At 43.4% G+C, this 19,949-nt stretch overlaps 1 protein-coding gene and 1 long non-coding RNA gene across 4 annotated transcripts in view; one reads left to right on the top strand and one right to left on the bottom strand.

Moving 5' to 3' along the window:
- Window positions 1-211: 211 nt before the first annotated feature.
- Window positions 212-10,995, bottom strand: LOC109551713 (uncharacterized). Its single transcript, XR_012328288.1, has 3 exons — window positions 10,884-10,995; window positions 6,696-6,845; window positions 212-2,300 (listed from the first exon to the last, which is right to left on the bottom strand). It is a non-coding gene; the product is annotated as an uncharacterized lncRNA (long non-coding RNA).
- A 3,663-nt stretch (window positions 10,996-14,658) lies between these two features.
- VAC14 (VAC14 component of PIKFYVE complex) overlaps window positions 14,659-19,949 on the top strand; it is a 97,918-nt gene continuing 92,627 nt past the window's right edge. For all 3 annotated transcript variants that reach the window (XM_073795705.1, XM_033843993.2, XM_033843992.2), the window contains exon 1: window positions 14,659-15,048. In XM_073795705.1, coding sequence (XP_073651806.1) covers window positions 14,945-15,048 — 104 coding nt within the window. In that variant the 5' untranslated portion in view covers window positions 14,659-14,944. The remainder of the gene's footprint in view (window positions 15,049-19,949) is intronic.

Here is a 19,949-nt window from a genome sequence, read left to right as displayed (position 1 = left end):
TCCCGCAACACATGCGGCGCAGCAAAAAAAAAAAAAAGAATTTCATTCCATAGAAATACCATAATACTGATGCACACTAAAATAGGAGTTAATGTCAAAAACATAATACTAAGAAACCAGATACAAAACAGTACATACTGTATAATTTCATTTATATGACATTAGAGAAAGTCAAAACAAATCTATAAAGTCAAAAAGCACAGTAGTGGTTGCCTAGGGTTGGAGGGGAAGGGATAGAAAATGACTGAAAATGGGACAAGAGAACTTACTGGGGTAAAGGGAGAGAATGGGGAAGAAGCTATATCTGAGAAGAACTGATCAAGAATTTTACAAAACTGGTAAAAATATATCAAGCCATGATTCAACCCTACAAAAGGATAAACAGTATGCATTATAAAAAAATATATAAGCCTAGGCACATCATAATAAAACTACTGAAAATCAAAAAGGGAAAGGCTTAAACAGAGTCCAAGAGGTAAGTTCCTTTTAAAGGTGTAGAAGTAAGTCTGATAGCTAACTTGTAAGGAAAAACAGTAGAGACCAGAAGACAATGGAATTACACCCTCAAAGGGATGGGAAAACCAAACTATCGATCCATAACTGACAAAACTACCCTTCATCAATGGAGGTGAAATGAAGACTTTTTTCAGATATATGAAAAATTATGAGACTCTGTCCTCAACAAATCCATATTCAAATAAATACTGAAGGGCATTCTTCAGGCAGAAGGAAAATGATCCCACCAATGGAAGCTAGGAGAGGAAGGAATGAAAAGTCACAAAAAAAAGGTGAATCTACAATAACGGTAACGTCATAGGGGATTTTAAACATCTAGAAAATTAAAATATAAAATAATAGCAAAATATGAAAACATGAGTGTAAATGTAAGGCAATGATAGATTTGATAAATCAAGAATATAGAACAGAGGGGGGAAATGAAATTATTTTAAAAATCAATCCAACAAAAAGCAAAAAAGAAAAAAAATGAGACAAATAATAAGATGGTAAATGTCAAATCAACATATTTTTAATTGTTAATATGTTAGTAATTATATTAAAAAAAGAAGGGCCAGGGACTTCCCTGGTGGTCCAGTGGGTAAGACTCGGCATTCCCAATGCAGGGGGCCCAGGTTCTATCCCTGGTCGGGGAACAAGATCCCACATGCATGCCACAACTAAGAGTCTGCATGCCGCAACTAAAAGATCCCGCATGCCGCAACTAAGACCTGGCACACCCAAAATAAATAAATAAATAAATAAATTTAAAAAAAAAAAAAGAAGGGCCAATTGCAGGGATCTGATTTCTAACCACTTGACTCTTCAGGACCCCAAGACCTCATCTCTTGAGGCTGTATGCCTCTAAAACTCAAGCCTCGGGACTTGCCTGGTGGCACAGTGGTTAAGAATCCGCCTGCCAATGCAGGGGACACGGGTTCGATCCCTGGTCCAGAAAGATCCCACATGCCGTGAAGCAACTAAGCCCATTCGGCCCAACTACTGAGCCTGCACTCTAGAGCCCACGAGCCACGACTACTGAAGCCTGCGCCCCTAGAGCCTGTGCTCCGCAACAAGAGAAGCCACCGCTTGCCACAGCTAGAGAAAGCCCGTGCACAGCAACGAAGACCCAATGCAGCCAAAAATAAATTAATTAAAAAAAAACAAAACTCAAGCCTCTTTATTACTGAGACCTGTATCTCCTTACTCTCAGTATAGCAATTTGATCAGCCTGCAGGCTTACTGCTCTTTTCTTCCAGCACTTTGTTTCTGGACCCTGGGGACTTTACTTTTTTATATATATGTTTGTAGGAGAGGGTATTTTAGGTTATCTTTCCTCCATTATGCAAAAACAAAAAATCTTACCTGCCCAGTGTTCTTCTTTTAATTTATGTCTCACCAAGCAAGCACAGTAGTCATTTGCATTTTAAAGTATTTTATTGCTAATTGCTGTAGGGAACTAGGCAGTGACTAGCAAAAGTAATGAAGATGAAGAATGTATTAGGACAGCAATGACAAATTACCATACAAACTGAGAGGTTTAAAACAACAGAAATTTATCCTCTCTCAGTTCTGGAGATTAGAAGTCTGAAATCAAGGTAGCAGCAGGGCCATGCTCCCTCTGAGGACTTGAGAGAAGGCTCCCTCTTTCCCTCTTCTTAGTTTCTAGTGGTTGCCGAAAATCCTTTGTGTTCTTTGGTTTGCAGCTGCATAATTCCAATCTGTTTCCATCATCACATGGCCAGAATCTTCCCTCAGTGTGTGTGTGCTCTCTGTGTCTCTATTCAAATCTCCTTCTTCTTTCTCTTATAAAGATACCAGACACCGGATCAGGACCCACCCTAATCCAGTATGACCTCATCTTAACTTGGATAAAATCTTCAAAAACCTTATTTCCAAATAAAATCATATTCACAAATAACAAGGGTCAAAGACTTAAACATGTTTTGGGGCGGGGGGGACACAATTCAACCCACACCAGAGACTGTCTCTAAATTTAAGAAGCTGTACAGAGTTCTAATAATTTCTATCCATATTCTGCAGGTCTGGGTTTCTGGAAGTCCCTTGGGCCTCCTGTTTGCTTCATTTCTCTGTGAGTAGTGCTTTTTAAATGACCCTAGCACTCTGAATTTACAACTCCTATAAAGCCCTCTCTACAAAAATTTATCTTTCCAGGTAACAGGCTTGATGGTGTAGTTAGAATAAATTCCTATCCTCCTTGAGGGCAGGGATCAAACCTTTATAATTCCCTAAAACCAGAATAGGGACTGATACCAATAAACTAGAAACCATTCAAGTTACCCTCGTTTCAGCTGTGTTATCTGTTTTTCATGGGACCTCCTGATTAGGTGATTACCTTTTAACTGAGCTCCTCTGCCATGTAAGAAAGATCTCCTTATGGCTTTTCCTCACACCCCACATCCTTGTTTTCCTCCGAGACTACTTGATTGACTTCTGAGAGCAGAACCACTTTACAAAATATGCATTAGTGAAATTGCGTTCAGGTCATCATGCTTTACATTTTTGCTTGGTGTAGTATTTCCAAAGGAAACCACAACTTCTTTAAAAGAAGTTATATGATTACGACTTCGTGAATGCAAATCAGTCTTCCCCCAATATCCTTTCCTCAAGTGGTCGTTATCTATCCTCAGTGGTACATTAGCTATTGTGCTTTTTTTTTTTTATTAGAGTCGTCAGGGCTTATTTTATTTCATTTTATTTTATTTTTTTGGCCGCACATGCCGCATCTTCGTTCCCCGACCAGGGATTGAACCCGCCTCCCCTGCACTGGAAGCATGGAGTCTTAACCACTGGACTGCCAGGGAAGTCCCTGTGCTCTTTTGTAAGGAGAAAAATTTTACCTTATTTATTCCTTCCAGGTTCTACCTCCATTTTGTTGTGTCCTTTGTATTTTCTTATAAAAATTATTTGAGGGGGCTTCCCTGGTGGTGCAGTGGTAGGGGGTCCGCCTGCCAATGCAGGGGGCGTGGGTTCGTGCCCCGGTCCAGGGGGATCCCGCGTGCTGCGGGGCGGCTGGGCCCGTGGGCCGTGGCCGCTGGGCCTGCGCGTCCAGAGCCTGTGCTCCGCGGCGGGAGAGGCCACAGCGGTGAGAGGCCCGCATACCGCAAAAAAAAATAAAATAAAATAAAAATTATTTGAAATATTCTAAAAGCAAAAATCAAGTAAAACTAACTCCTATATACCTATCATACAGCTTAAGAAATAACACATTGCCAAATACAGCTTAAACACACTATAAATTCTTCCTTAATGACATTCTTCCTCTCTTGCCCTCCTCCACTACAAGTAAATGCCACTAGTTATCTCCACAACTAATTACTACCTGGAAACTGATGTTTATGATCCCCATGTTCAATTTTATACTTTTAATAAATTATATTGTGTTCTACAACATATTTTTAAACTTTAATTTGGTATTATACCTGTTAGAGATTACTCTGCAATCTTTTTTTTGCTCAAACTATGACTGTGAGGTTCATCATACTGATACATATTTCACTTCATTATTTTAATACCTTCTTCACTTTTTCATTCTGAGAGTATGCAACCATTCCTATATTCATTCGTCTACTGATGGACATTAAGTTAGTTTCCATGTATTTGCAATTATAAACAATGCTATTTGAATAACCCATAAATGGATCACAACTAGTAGTTTTTTCCCTTTCTTTGAACAGCCTTATTGAGATATAATTCACATACCAGAAAATTTGCCTTTTAAACTGCACAGTTCAGTAGTTTTAGAATATTCACAACCTATGCAGCCATCACAAGTATCTAATTCCAAATATTTTCATCATGACCCCAAAACCCCATGTCTACTCCAAAAAAAAAAAAAACCCCATACCCACTCCCCATTCTCCCCTGTCCCAGTGCCTGGCAACCACTAATTTACATTCTGTCTCTATGGATTGCCTATTCTGGATATTTTATGTAACCAGACTCATACAGTATGTGGCCTTTTGTGACTGGCTTCTTTCGCTAAGCATACGTCTTCAAGGTCCATCCATGTTGTCGCATGTACATTAATCTGATTGTAGTGATGATTTAATGGGTGTATCCATATGCCAAAACATATCAAACTATGAATTAATTATATGTAATTTGCTGTAGTTAATTATAACACAATAAAGCTGTCCAAAAAATAGGCAAAAGATTTTAATAATGCTCCACCAAAGGAGATATACATATAGAAAATAAATACATGAAAGATGCTCTACATCATTGGTCCTCAGAGAAATGCAATTAAAACTACAATGAGGGAATTCCCTTGTGGTCCAGTGGTTAAGAATTCGCCTTCCAATGTAGGGGATGTGGGTTCGATCCCTGGCTGGGGAACTAAGATCCCACATGCCGGTGGGGGGCAACTAAGCCTGCGTGCCGCAACTAGAGAAGCCCTTGTGCCACAACAGAGACCCAGCAGAGCCAAAATTTTTAAAAAAAAATTTTTTTAAACTACAGTGAAACATCAATATACACTGATAGAATGGAAGAGTTAAATTTAAACTACTAACATCATCAAGAGCTGATGTGAATGTAGAATAACTAGAACTGTCATGTGCTGCGGATAGGAAAACAAATGGAATAGCCACTTTGGAAAAAAGTTTGGCAGTATTTTAGAATGTTAAACATACACTTATCATATGACCTAGTAGTTTCATTCCTACGTAGTCACCCAGCAAAAATAAAGATCTACGACCTGTAGGCAAATGGTTAGAGCAGCTATATTGCTAATAGCCAAAGCCTGGAAACAACCCAAATGTCCATTAACTGGCTAATGGATAAACAGATTATGGTACATATGTATAATGGAGTACTACTCACACATAAGAAGGAATAAACTACTGATACATGCAACAACGTGGATGAATCTTAAATTCATTATGCTAAGTTAAAGAAGCCAGACATAAAAGGCATACAGAATTCCATTAACATGATGCTCTCAAAATGCAAACCTATAGTGGCAGATATCAGATCAGCAATTGCTAGAGGATAGGTATGGGGTCTGAGAATTGATAAAGGAGCATGACAGAACTTTATAAACTTACAGATTTCTATATCTTGATTATGGTGGTAGTTTACAACTGTTTACATTTATCAAAGCTCTAAGAACTATATTCCTAATAAAAGTGAATTTTACCATATGTAAATTAAGCTTCAATAAAACCGACTTTTTTAAAAAAGCAGCAGCCAGGAAAAAAAATAAAAGACATTACATACAGGAGAACAAAGATAAGAATGACTCCAAATATCTAACGAAAAACCTCCTCTCTCCCTGGATCAATAGATTTTGACTTACTGGGAGCTGGAAGGGAAGGTGAGGGCTGGGTTTGGTGGTCTTGGAGCCATGCAGTTTCCAAAACAGAAAAGTCTCCAAGATCCAGGAGCCTCCGACCCCGCTGATAGTTCTGGACCCTTTGTCAGAGAAGTGCACATGTACACAAAGTTTTGTACTCAAGTTCCTCTCTCCTCCACTTCCCTACCCTCCAGTTCATCCCTGGATCTCTGCTCCCTGGGCTGAGGGTTTAGACTCATTAAAGGCAGTCCATTCACTCACATCAATTCCGTGACCCACAGTCGTTGTCACAGTATCTTAGCTCTGGAAGGTTCTCAGAAATCAACTTGGTTTACCCCTTCATCTTAAGGAGAAGCGTATGTTCTAGATGAAAAAAACTGCCTGAGGTCACATAGGGAATTAATATTTTTTTGGCACAAAACATGGTTCCTTTAAGATTAATTTTGCAGGTACATTCCCACACATTTTCTTTTGGGTGCACACAAATGCCCTCATGGGCTTCTCCCATGTGTTCTGTTTCTTTGTCTGTCTTTTCCTACTCATCTCCTACGTTTCCCTGTCCAAAACTGATTGTCATTTTGGGTCCAGTTCTCAGGCCCCTCCTTCTATGGTCACATGCCGCTACTCCCACTGTTCTCAAAACACTTAACCTTAAGCCCCAAGTGAGGCTGAGGTCAGAGCTGACTCTAAAGAGGAGTGGAGTAGTGGGGATTGATGCTTTGAAAGATGTGGAAGAGACAAGATTCCAAACATCTAGGCAAGGAACTGGATGTGACAGAGGTAAGGAAGGAAAGGGCCAAGTCGGCCATAATACAAAACATGAGTCACACCTTTAAGGAATATATATTAACTAAAAACATTTTCAAGTTAAAAAAACACTTACAGGGATTCTCTGGTGGTGCAGTGGTTGACAGTCCACCTGCCGATGCAGGGGACACGGGTTCGTGCCCTGGTCCGGGAAGATCCCACATGCCGCAGAGCGGCTGGGCCCGTGAGCCATGGCTGCTGAGCCTGCGCGTCTGGAGACTGTGCTCTGCAACGGGAGAGGCCACAACAGTGAGAGGCCCGCGTACCGCAAAAATAAATCAATGAATTTAAAAAAATAAATTAAAAAAAAAAGTATGAAGGATCCAAGGGCCAAGAATAAATAAGGCAAACAACAACTTGGTATAGGGAGTAAGGGAAGCAGTTACCCTATTGGATATTGACTTATTTTAGCACTAAAGTACTTAAAACACTGCTATATGTGCAGAGCTAGACACATGTGATAGACTAGAAAAGGTCAAAAACAAAACACATATATATTGAAGCTATATGGGAACATGACATTATCCAATTGGTGAGGAAAGGATGTCATATTTCAGGGGTTGGCAAAGTTTTTCTGTTAAGGGCCAGACAGTAATATATTAAGCTTTGAAGCCCATATAGTAAGTCTCTGTCACAACTACTCAACTCTGACGTTGTAGCACAAAAACAGCCAGACAACAAGTAAACAAATGGATGTGCCTGTGTTCCAACAGAATTTTATTTACAAAAACAGATGGTGAGCCAGATTTGGCCCATGAGCCAAGGTTTTCTCAACAGCAACGGAACAATGAAAGGGTTCTGGTAAAAGCTATTTATCACATCATACACAAACTAAGTTTCAGGTGAACTAAAGTTCTACTGTGAAAAAAATAATGCTTGACAATAGAAATTATATTCAGGACACGTTATTTTTTCACAATAAAAATTATTTTAGGGTTTCCCTGGTGGCGCAGTGGTTAAGGGTCCGCCTGCCGATGCAGGGGATGCAGGTTCGTGCCTGCGTACCACAAAAAAAAATAAAATAAAATTATTTGAAATATTCTAAAATATTGGACGCGCTGGGCCTGCGCGTCCAGAGCCTGTGAAATTGCGTTCAGGTCATCATGCTTTGCGTTTTTGCTTGGTGTAGTATTTCCAAAGGAAACCACAACTTCTTTAAAAGAAGTTATATGATTACGACTTCGTGAATGCAAATCAGTCTTCCCCCAATATCCTTTTCTCAATTGGTCGTTATCTATCCTCAGTGGTACATTAGCTATTGTGTTTTTTTTTATTAGAGTCATCAGGGCTTATTTTATTTCATTTTATTTTATTTTTTTGGCCGTGCATGCTGCATCTTCGTTCCCCGACCAGGGATTCAACCCACACCAGAGACTGTCTCTAAATTTAAGAAGCTGTACAGAGTTCTAATAATTTCTATCCATATTCTGCAGGTCTGGGTTTCTGGAAGTCCCTTGGGCCTCCTGTTTGCTTCATTTCTCTGTGAGTAGTGCTTTTTAAATGACCCTAGCACTCTGAACTTACAACTCCTATAAAGCCCTCTCTACAAAAATTTATCTTTCCAGGTAACAGGCTTGATGGTGTAGTTAGAATAAATTCCTATCCTCCTTGAGGGCAGGGATCAAACCTTTATAATTCCCTAAAACCAGAATAGGGACTGATACCAATAAACTAGAAACCATTCAAGTTACCCTCGTTTCAGCTGTGTTATCTGTTTTTCATGGGACCTCCTGATTAGGTGATTACCTTTTAACTGAGCTCCTCTGCCATGTAAGAAAGATCTCCTTATGGCTTTTCCTCACACCCCACATCCTTGTTTTCCTCCGAGACTACTTGACTTCTGAGAGCAGAACCACTTTACAAAATATGCATTAGTGAAATTGCGTTCAGGTCATCATGCTTTACATTTTTGCTTGGTGTAGTATTTCCAAAGGAAACCACAACTTCTTTAAAAGAAGTTATATGATTACGACTTCGTGAATGCAAATCAGTCTTCCCCCAATATCCTTTCCTCAAGTGGTCGTTATCTATCCTCAGTGGTACATTAGCTATTGTGCTTTTTTTTTTTTTATTAGAGTCGTCAGGGCTTATTTTATTTTTTTGGCCGCGCATGCCGCATCTTCGTTCCACGACCAGGGATTGAACCCGCCTCCCCTGCACTGGAAGCATGGAGTCTTAACCACTGGACTGCCAGGGAAGTCCCTGTGCTCTTTTGTAAGGAGAAAAATTTTACCTTATTTATTCCTTCCAGGTTCTACCTCCATTTTGTTGTGTCCTTTGTATTTTCTTATAAAAATTATTTGAGGGGGCTTCCCTGGTGGTGCAGTGGTAGGGGGTCCGCCTGCCAATGCAGGGGGCGTGGGTTCGTGCCCCGGTCCAGGGGGATCCCGCGTGCTGCGGGGCGGCTGGGCCCGTGGGCCGTGGCCGCTGGGCCTGCGCGTCCAGAGCCTGTGCTCCGCGGCGGCAGAGGCCACAGCGGTGAGAGGCCCGCATACCGCAAAAAAAAAAAAAAAAAAAATTATTTTAATATAAAACATCCAAAAAATTAAGCCACATAAATTATTTTAACTCCCTGTTGATCAAGAGTTTTATATGTATAACTGATTCACTTTGCTGTACACCTGAAACTAAATCAACTATACTCCAATAAAAAATTTGTAAAAATTGAATATCAACTTGAACTCTGAAATAAAAAAAGAATTTTCCTACTTTTTATGTTAACTCAAAAAGATATAAAATCTTACCAATTTTCTTCCTGTATGCCTGTGTGCCCATACCCTCATCTGTGAATGACCTTCCTGTAACTTTAGAAAGCTTTTCAGTGTCTTCCCTAAAATTCTTAACTCAGTGCTCATTTTGAAGCTATGCTACTAATGTATCTGAGTAGGATCCTATGGGGCCTTCCCAGCACAGATTCTCCCCTCCCCCATGTCCTCCATCTGCCTCTAGTTTGTAGAAAAGCTTCAGCCTCCTAGGCCTTCCCCAAGTCCCAAAGAACAAAATTTAATCAGAAGTGAGAAAAAACAGAAACAAAGGATAACAATCAAGCAAGACAAAATAATAATAGTTCAGCCATAAAACAAAGTCAAGGACCTTTAGCTCCTCAAGGGAGGAACTCAGATAATGTTCTGAGCTATATCCTTCGCGCTCTTTTGCAGATGCTGAAACACACACCAGGTGGAAGAAGTTAACTGCATGCTGACCCAGACCAGTTGGAAGCAGAAGATTTAATGATATCGACTCCCAATTACCTCACCAACAACCAATTAGAAGAATGTCCATGAGCTGATCATACACCCCGCAACCCTCTCTCTCATCCTGTCTTTAAAAACCTTTCCCTGAAAGCCATCAGCGAATTTGGGCCTTTTGAGCATTACCTACCTTGACTGCTTGCTTGGTGCGTGCAATAAATGCTGCACTTTCCTTCACCACAACCCAGTGTCAGTAGATTGGCTTTACTATGCACGGTGGAGCAAATACAAGTTTGCTTTGGCAACACTAATACAACTGCTTCAGCCTTCTCAATCCCCACTTCCTTGAGAACTACAAATCTTAAAAGAACTCAAATTAAACGACGGCCATTTTTTACAAGTAAGACACTTAGCTACTTTGGCTGTTTAACTACTTCTACTTTTTAGAAAAATAGAAATAAACCTCTAGAACTGGACTGAAGTCCTTCGGATATCCATACTTCAAAGTGGACTTTAAAACTCCCTGAAATGGATATAAAATTTCTATGCGTCATATTCGAGTCAACAACTGAGACAAGAGCTTACATTTTTGTAGCGCTTTATACCGCGCTTCAAGTTGCTCAGGAGTCTTTTCCACACTGTCAAGGGCAGGTAAAAAGTTTCTGATAGTGTTGGTGATGGAGAGCCGGAGCAGGAGGCCGGATGGAGGTCGCGAGAGTCGGATGGAGGTCGGGAGAGTCGAGTACGCTTGGGGGAGGTGTAAGCATGGCAGGGTCGGAGGGTTGCTACTGGGGAGGGAAGGAACTGAGAGACACCGCGAAAGAAGAGGAAAAAGGAGCGTCAGGAGGAGCCTCCCTCCAGGGGCGACAAAAGAGGGGCGGGCGCGTTGTCTCTGACACGCGAGGAAAACGACGTGATAGAAGAACCTAGAGGCTGCGAGGAAGCGAACAGAGGGGCTGCCTCAGGGAGGGAAGCAGCCCGGCTGAAGCCCCCCATCTCGAGGCGGCTTGTTTGACTCAGCGTCCCTGCACCTCGGCCGCCCTTATCGTCCTTCTCCCCTCAAGGTCACTCACCACCGAGTTTGTCGGCTCCAGCAAGACGCCCAGCTCCACTCCGCACCTCACGAACTCCCGGCGCCACAAATTCAAATATGAGTTCCGGAGTCCCGCAGCCCGGAAACTCTCCCAGAGTGAAGGACGGATGGACCAATCGAAGCCCGGCTGGCTATAAAGATAAACGGAGGTGGGCGGGGCTAAGGGGTGGGGTGGGACCAAACAGCGTTACCACGACGACGGCTTCGGGTGGGCGGGCTGTGGTGATAATGGCCAGAGGGCGAGACTCGGCGCGAAAAGCGGTCCTGTTAGGTGGTCCAGGTGGTTTGGGGCTGAGGCCGTCTCCTCAAGAGTAACCGTGGGCCTGTGCTGCGGTCACGCCACCGGCCTCCGTTTCCTTTAGCCTTCTCTCTCACCAAACGACTTTCCTGTCCAGTTATATAGTGAAAGCTATTTCCCCAAGGTAAGCGTGTAGTACCACCACCCCTTGTTGGGTAAGGGGTAACAGAAACTTGAGTCCACTTTGTCTCCCGGGGAGCGGGTACTAAAAACAGAAAAGGGTGAAAATGTGGATTTCTAAACATTTAGTAATTTCTTACCGTGTGAATTTTTACTGTATCGTGCACATTTAGTAGTCTTTAAATATTGGGTGCAACTTGAGTTACAATTAAATTTACCATTCTAGTTCTTTCTGACCCCAAAATTCCATCTGACCGGTTAATGAACAAAGACCTGAATTTTTAAATTTTCTGTAACAGTCTCAAAGATTCTCTACCTTAAGTTCTTAATCTCACCTAAATCTGAAGGCGGATGGTAAAATGGGCAGGTGCTTTGAGTCCAAACCGTTAGAAGAATCAAACTAATTCAGCTGAGGCTCCTCCTTTCTTAGATCATCACTTGAATCTAAAATAATTGAAACCAGATGCCGAACATGGTTCAATGTGTATCTCATTCAGTGCTGATGGTCTCACAGAGGTCTCATTTATGAAAGAAAGTAAACATTGTTGAAATGATGGGGGAGAAATAAGGCTTTCTACAGACAAGTAGTTCTTAGAAAAAAAAAACCTTACAGCTTTGAAACACATCTTGTAACAAACCACAAAGTTGTTGTTAAATTCTTGTCTCCAAAATCTAAAAGAAAACTTCAGCAGAACTTACTGGCTTATCAAGTAGAATTTCTTCCTCTATACTTAAGGCAGAGAAGCATTTATGAAAGCTTAGATCTATATGTGTTTAGATACCTGCCAATCCTTTTCTTAAAATTCCATCTTCAAAACCCCCTGCTAATGAACCAGCCAGCTGCATCTTCATCTGGAGAGTCAACTGGGGAAAGAGTCTCTTCCAAACTCTCTCAGTCTGTTGACAAAATTCATTTCCTTGCAGCCATTTGAAGTCCCATTTTCTTGGCGACTGACAACAGGGGACCATTTTTAGCAACTAGAGACCATTCTCAGGTCCTTACCAAATGACCTGTCATAAACAGTTACTGTTGTTACTGTTGACTTCTCAAGGTCAGCAGGAGAATCTCCCTCCCACTTAAAATCTCTTCTAATGGCTTTTAACTCCGCACATGATTAGGTCAGACCCAGTCAGAATAATCTCCCTTTTTAGTAACTCACAGTCAGATGATTAGGGGCCTCAATTACATCTGCAAAATCTCTTCTATATAACGTAATACTTGTTAGAATGACAGTCCATCATATTTACAAGACTCAATCACAATTGAAGGGAGGGGTTTTAGGGCATATACCTAAAAGGGAGGGATTCTTAGGGGCCATCTCAGAACTCTACCCACCTATAGCCCCTCACTTGTGTCCCATAGATTCTGAGCTGTGGCTTGAGAATAAAACTCCATTTTCAAAACTGTTATAAGCTTTAAGTGAGTGCTTTTCACTCAGAAAAAAGTACCACCAGTGTTATGTTCACATTGTTAAAAAAAAAAAAAAGAACAAGCCCAAACTGAGTCACTCACTTGTGCTAAACCCACATCAGCAAATCAAGACTTAATATCTAACCTAATTGTAGTTTCAGCTTCTTCCAGGAATGTGACTTTTAACTAGTTTATCTGAAATTACCTGATCAGCTCTGGTGAGGTAATCTGCATGATAAACACCCCCCTTCTCCAAAGGATGGTGACATACCTGAACCCATCCACTTCCTTCCCAGCCCCCTCCCCCTTCTGCCTATAAAAGTCTTTGAAGCTCTTTGAAACTCCTGTCTGCTAGATGGGATGCTGCCAGAGTCATAAATTGTTGAATAAATCCAATTATATCCTCAAATTTACTCAGCTGAATTTTGTTTTTTAACAATATTAGTCCTCATTGGGTTCCACTGTGATATAGCCTTGTCCTAAGTTCCTGTCCGCTGCGGAAGCTTATGATAAGGAACTCTGATGCATCTCCCTGTTACTGTATCTTTAGCCACACTGAATCAATAAAGTGCTTTTAAAATTTTTAGCACATAACTTCAATTTCTGTTTCAGGATTTAGTGTGACACTTCAAAGCACTTGGAGGGGCTGCTTTCTAGTGGATCCATCTGGAGGCCTGCAAGCAACACATTTGGGGCTTCTGCTGTCTGTAACCCAGCCCTCCAAGGTAGCAGAGCATGATAACACATCCTGAGTCCCAAATGGTGGGGTGACAACCACTGTTGGTACCTGAGATTTTAGGTGGTAGTATAAGCAGGTAGAGTAGGGGGTCCCTGGAGAAAGAGTACCAGGCAAGGCTTTCTTGACATAAGAGAAGTGGCCTAAGCTGTTTTGTGACCTAAATCTGGCCACAATGCCTGCCCTGGAACAGGTCTCAGTAATCATTAAGGGAAGTAAGGGAATGCAAGAACAAAGGAAAAGCAGTCAAGTAAAACAGTTCAACTATAAAACAGAGTCCTAGTTCCTCCTCAAGGGATGTACATAACAATCTGATACGGTCTTTGAGTCCTGCAAGAACTAAGGCCCCCACCTAGGAGGAGGATGGAATGATGACGTTGACCCTCGTGACTTCAATCAACTAAAGCTTTGACTCGGTCGACTGTGGCCCGAATTCTATGCTGAATTCTCCACTGCTCAAGCCCCTTCATGAATACCCATGTACCTTTAGCTTAAAACGTCCCCAAATTTGCTGTTGGGAGAGACACTGCTTTGGCAGAGATCACTGGTGTTCTCCTTACTTGCTGCAAGAAATAATAAATGCTTCCTTCTCCCTAACTTTGGCTTGGTTGTGACTTTTGGCTCAATACCCACCAAGAGGTGAACCCACTTTTGGGGTCACAATAGACAGATTATTCTGTTTTTAATTGCAATTCAAACCCATGATTATAGGGCATAAGCAAGGCTAAAGTAGGAATTTAAAATTTTTTAAAATTCGTTGATTAGAGAAAATATTTTTTAAATAATAGTACAAATGGCTAGGATATGGCAAAAATCAAGATGGTGTTACTCTAATTTGGGAATCATTGGCATATGAGAAACTGGCTGGTGACTAAGCAGTGGATGAAGTAGTGGATTCATAGAATAAATTATGCTAACCGAGTCAGGCTCCAAGAGCCCCTTCGTTCTCAGGAACGTGTACAAAAAGAAGCCCACCATGTTCCAAGCCTACCACGTGCAGGCAGTGGAGTACATGGTATTCACGCCCTATTAAGCAGGCCTCAAACCGTGGGGGTCTACAAGCAGGAGTGAGATGGGAGAAGGTGGAGCCTTGTGGGGGCGTGGCTAATCCACCTGCGGATGCGTGCGGGGGCGTGGCTGGCGAGGGGCGGGTCCTAGCGGCGGAAGGCGGAAGTCGGTGCAGAGTCACCTGATCTGAGTAACATGGCCGCTGCCCCATGAGCCCGGCAGGTGCTGGCCGGGAGTGGGTCTCGTGAGCTGTTTGGCGGCCAGGGGCAGGGGTACGGAGACGGGATCCAGGCCCGGGTTCCGAGGCGGCGCGCGGCGGCGGAGCGAGACAGGCGGCCCGGGGCGGCGTGGTCCATGAGCCGGCGCCGGAGGCAGCGCGGAGCCGCAGACTCCCCTAGCCCCGGCGCGGCCCGGGCTGCCGCGGGCTGAGGAGTCGCGGGGCTCCGGGGAACGCCCCGAGCTGCCACCATGAACCCCGAGAAGGATTTCGCGCCGCTCACGCCCAACATCGTGCGCGCCCTCAATGACAAGCTCTACGAAAAGCGGAAGGTGGCAGCACTGGAGATAGAGAAGTAAGAGCCGCGGGCACCCGGGTTGGTCGTGGAGAGCGGAGCCGGGACTCGTCCTGATTCTGCAGGGGTCCCGCTCTTCCGGGCAGCTCCTCACGCCTTTGCAGCCAGTGTTGGTACTCCAGGTTTCAGGCCCTTAGGGCCGTGCTTAAGAGCAGGAGATTGGCAGTCCCAGCTTTGCTTCTGACTGTGTGACGTGGGCCAAATTATTTAACCTCCTGGTACCCCGAAGGGGCTGCCGTGAGAACGAAGCAACGAAATGTATGCGTGGTGCTTTGCACAGTGCTTGGCACATGGTGCGTCCTCAGTGTGGTCTCCATGCAAACAAGCAAATCAGAGAGTGACCTCTGATGGGAGGGAGGTAGGAAGCATGAGAATTTACTAAGGATGTTGACCTGCCTCATTTCTTACCCAGCTTCTGAGAAGTGAAAGGGACAGTAAGTTGACCAAGTGGAGAAATAAGCCAAAACCTCAAGGCTCAGAAGGGCTGTTTATCTCTGTCATATCACGCTTCCCTGAAAGTGAAAGAAGGAATTATTCTTGTTTCTGCACTCTTACTACACGTACAGCAGTACCCTCTTATCTGTGGGGGATATGTCCCCAGACACCCAGTGGATGCCTGAAACCTTGGATGATACCAAGCTCTATATATACTATGTTTTTTCCCATACATACGTATGTATGGGAAAGTTTAATGGTAAAGTTTAAGCACAGTAAGAGAATATCCTAATGACTGGCATCACTAGCATTGCACTTTAGGGCCATTATTAAGTAAAATAAGGGCTATTTGAACATAAGCATTGCGATACCGACAGTCGATCTGATAACCCAGAAGCTACTACGTATGTGGGTATCATATACAGCATAGATATGCTGGAGGAAGGGTGACTGATGTTCTGGTGGGATAGCACAATATTTCATCTCACCACTCTGAACCGCATACAGTTTAAAACTTAGAAATTGTTTATTTCTGGAATTTTCCATTTAATATTTTCTGACCTGCTGTTGACCATTGGTAACTGAAACTGGATAACGGGGTTCCATTGTATTTGTAACCATGACCTGACATTTTCCTTTTTTTTTTTTAATTATAAAACAAGGTATTTAACTGCGAACATTAAGGTTTTTCTGCTGTTATTTTACATTTGTATTTTTTTTTCCAGCCAAATCGTTGTGATAAAGTCTGGTGGGTGGGTAATTTCAAAAGAGTAGAAAGAGGCAGGCTGTGAAACTGAAAGAATGCCAGTCTGGGCGTCAGGAAATACGGATTGTAGTTTTGCCCTCTCTAATAGGGTAGCCACTGGCCATGGGCGGCTATTTACATTTAAATTATTGAAGATAAAATAAAAATTTTATCCAGTTCCTCAGTCACACTGCCCATATCTGACATGTTCAATAGCCACATGTGGCTGTCAACTGCCATATGGACAGTGCAGATTGTAGAACATTTCCATCACTGCAGAATGCTTTGTACAGCTCTAATCTAGTCTGTTGTGTAATACTCATTCTTTGACCTCCAGTAAGTTCCTTAACTCAGGGTTTCTTAACCTCAGCACTACTGATATTTTTGGACAAATAATTCTTGGTTGTGGTGCGCTGTCCTGTGCATTATAGGGTTTTTAGCAGCATCCCTGATCTTTACCCACTAGACACCAGTAGCTTTCTGTCACTTGTACAACCAAAAATGTCTCCAGACACTGCCTAATGTCCCCTGGGGAACGGACAGTCACCCCAGTTGAGAACCACTGCCTTAACTGCTTTGGGTTTTAGTTTCCTCCTCAGCTAAAAGGTTTGGATTTTACTAAAAGGACCCTCCCCTTCAGCTCTGACATCCAGTATGTCCAGAACCACCTAGCTGCTTCTCTCATCAAGCAACACTTTCTTTTTCTTTTTCTTTTTTTTTTGACTGCACCTTGTGGCTTGCTGGATCTTAGTCCCCTGACCAGTGTCCTATTTGATATGTTCCTCAGAGTACGTGTTTCACAACTTGCTCAGGGACAGAGGGACTTATTTGTGCTTCACCTGGGAGCTTTCTAGTGTCTCTGTTTATAAAGACACTGATCCTGTTGGATCAGGGCCACACCTATATGACCTCACTTAACCTTAATTACTTCCCTTATAGGCCCTATCTCCAAATACTGCCACTAGGGTTGTATGAACTGAGGGGTGGGGGGGGACAATTCAGTCCATAACGTTGATCATTTTAAAAAGTGATCACGTGTAAAACACTGTCTGCCTTATTTGGGGGGAGGAGGATTTGGCCCTTGTACATCCCTCATCTCATTTATTTTGCGCAGCTGCCCTACGAGCTAGGTAGTGTTACCCCATTTCACAGATGAGGAAACAGAGGCTCCTTGAGGGCAAGGAATCATCCCAAGCTTTCACAGCTAGAACCTGGATCTAAAAACTCAGGTTCTTCTGTCTCAAAAGGCTTCCCCATTACAATGAATGGTTTTCCCTTCCGAAAGGGAGACAAATACTTAATAAAATGTCATACTTGAACACCCCCATGGTAGTTTTAACTGCCACTTTCTGTTTTCTGGAAACCATCTATCTGCTCGGTTGGCAGAACCAGTACTGCATGGGGTGCTGGAGTGAGGGATTAAAATTCCTAATGAGAGGAGGGTGTTTTATCTTGATGACGGGCCTCTCAGACACTGAAAACGCAGAGATGGATGCTTGGCTCGACTGAAGGACCCCAGACTCTAGACTCTCAAGACCGGGCTGTGGTGGGTGACCAGGATCTGACGGCGAAATGTGTGAGCCTGTTGTGCACAGTCCTGGAGAGCCTTTACCCCACAGCCTGGCTCCAGCACACCCACACAGCTTTCTCAAGGATAAGGCCCTGAGGCTAAGATTTTAGAATGGCTGTGGCAGGTTTTGCGGGCCCTGGGTGTCAGGGGTTGTAGTCCCTGATGAGTCCCGAGGACAGGGATGGTGAGACCCTAGGCCCTGCCCTCCGGGAGAGTCTAGCGTGGGGGAGAAACGCCAGCAGGCGCTCTGAGAAGTCTGGTGGGTGCTCCCTCACTGTGGTGACGGGGCCCTCACTGCAGGCTGGGAGAGATGATGCCCTTCGTGGTGACCAGGGATGGGCTCACTGGCAAGTCTCTGGTGTTCCTGAACTTTGAGTTCCTAAAGCCAGCAAGTGGAGGTGCCCAGACCCTGCGCCCTGAGAACACCGAAGCTCAAGGAGGGGCTCCAGGATCAGAGCTCCTGAGGGATCAGTCCCTGTCTGCTGGGGAAGGCAGGGTGGGGAGGGTGGCGTGGGGAGCCGGGACCCCTGGGGCTCTGTGATCAGATCAGGGTTGAACTGCTGAGTTTGACCTGGCCTTTTGCAGCCTGCCACCTCTGTAGGGAGACACTGTTTATTACCAAGTGACTTCAGGCAGATTTTGGAGTGTGGGTCAGAATTCCACCCAGCAGATTGCCTCATCCAGGGGTCACAGACTGGCAGCCAGGGGCCGTGTCCTGCCGGCTGACCTGTTTGGTTTGGCCTGGATTGCAGGGTATTTTAAATCAAGAAATTTCACAGTGAAGTTCAGGTTTCTGGCTTCTATTAAAGAATGGGAAGATGTGGCTCTGTGCGGCCCACATTCCTATGTAGCAGTAGGGGACCCAGGGGCCCACCCTCTTCCCCCAGCCAGGACGTGGGCTCCCCAGTTTGCTTCCTGTGTTGGCAAGGTCACTACAGCCTGTCTTACCTCCCTTGGCCTTCTCACTTGTGTCTCCTTCTTGGCTCCTGTAAGCATTTGAGTTTGTGACCTTGGGTTTAACCTCTCTGTGCCTCAGTTAACTCATCTTAAGAAAAAAATTGCACTTTGCAAACATTATGCTGAGTGAAAGAAGCCCGTCGCAAAAGGCCATGTATTGTATCATTTCATTTGTGTGGATTCATAGGCAAATCCACAGAGACAGTGTAGATCAGTGGTTGCCTAGGCCTTGGGGGAGGGGGGTTGGGGGGAAATGGGGAGTGACTACTAATGAGTACAGGTTTTCTTCTGGGGATGATTTTAAAAAGTCTAAAATTGATTGTGGTGACACTTGCACAGCTTTGTGAATATACTAAAACTCACTGAATTAATTGTACATGTTTAAAGAGTGAATTTATGGCATGCGAATAATATCTCAATTTTAAAAAATAAGAGTGCCTGTAGGTTGTGTTACAGTTGAGGGAAGCGCTTATTCAGTGGTCTATTGTCACCTGAGATCCAAACATGCCTCCTGCTGTCTCCTTTACAGTTTTTCCACTTATTATACCCAGTGGATGCTCAGTATATTTTGCTACTTAACTAACTCTTGGGCCTTTCCTCAGAGGCAGATGTTCCGCTTTTCCTGTTTAGTTATTGGAGAGTAGTGAGCAAGTGGAAACCAGGTTACTTAAATACTCAGCAAAGCAGATGGAGGAGACGTTTACCTGCCAGATTCTCTTTGGGAAATCGCTGCCTGGATATGTTGCCTGATTACAGCATGTTACATAGAGAACTGGGATGGTTCATCGGACTTGTCAAGAAAAAAAATGGCAGCCCGAAGTCCAGGCTGAAATTTTTACAGCATAGGAATAAACACAACTCTGGATTATCTTTCTGTCCTTCTTGGAGCAAGGAGCAAAGCAGGTTCTCAGTCAGCAGTTAATGAATGAATATGCTCTTGTTAGGCGTGTATAACATCACGGTTTGATTCTGATTTTGCACTAATAATGTTACATGGGCACATGCAGTACAAAACACATTATGTGCATTATTTTATTTAATTCTCTAAAAATAATACAAAGCCACAGCCAAGACTGGCTCCTCTGAACATAGGAATGTGCGTGCAATGGCAGAAACCTCTGCCACCTCCTGGCCGGGCCATTTGGACATCAACACATGAAATGAGATAGGGCTAAATGAAATAATGCATGTAAA

This window comes from Tursiops truncatus, chromosome 19, assembly GCF_011762595.2.
Source record: "Tursiops truncatus isolate mTurTru1 chromosome 19, mTurTru1.mat.Y, whole genome shotgun sequence".
Classification (NCBI taxonomy): domain Eukaryota; kingdom Metazoa; phylum Chordata; class Mammalia; order Artiodactyla; family Delphinidae; genus Tursiops; species Tursiops truncatus.
Note: the sequence above shows the minus strand (reverse complement) of the source record. Positions and strands in the feature narration are given on the sequence as shown.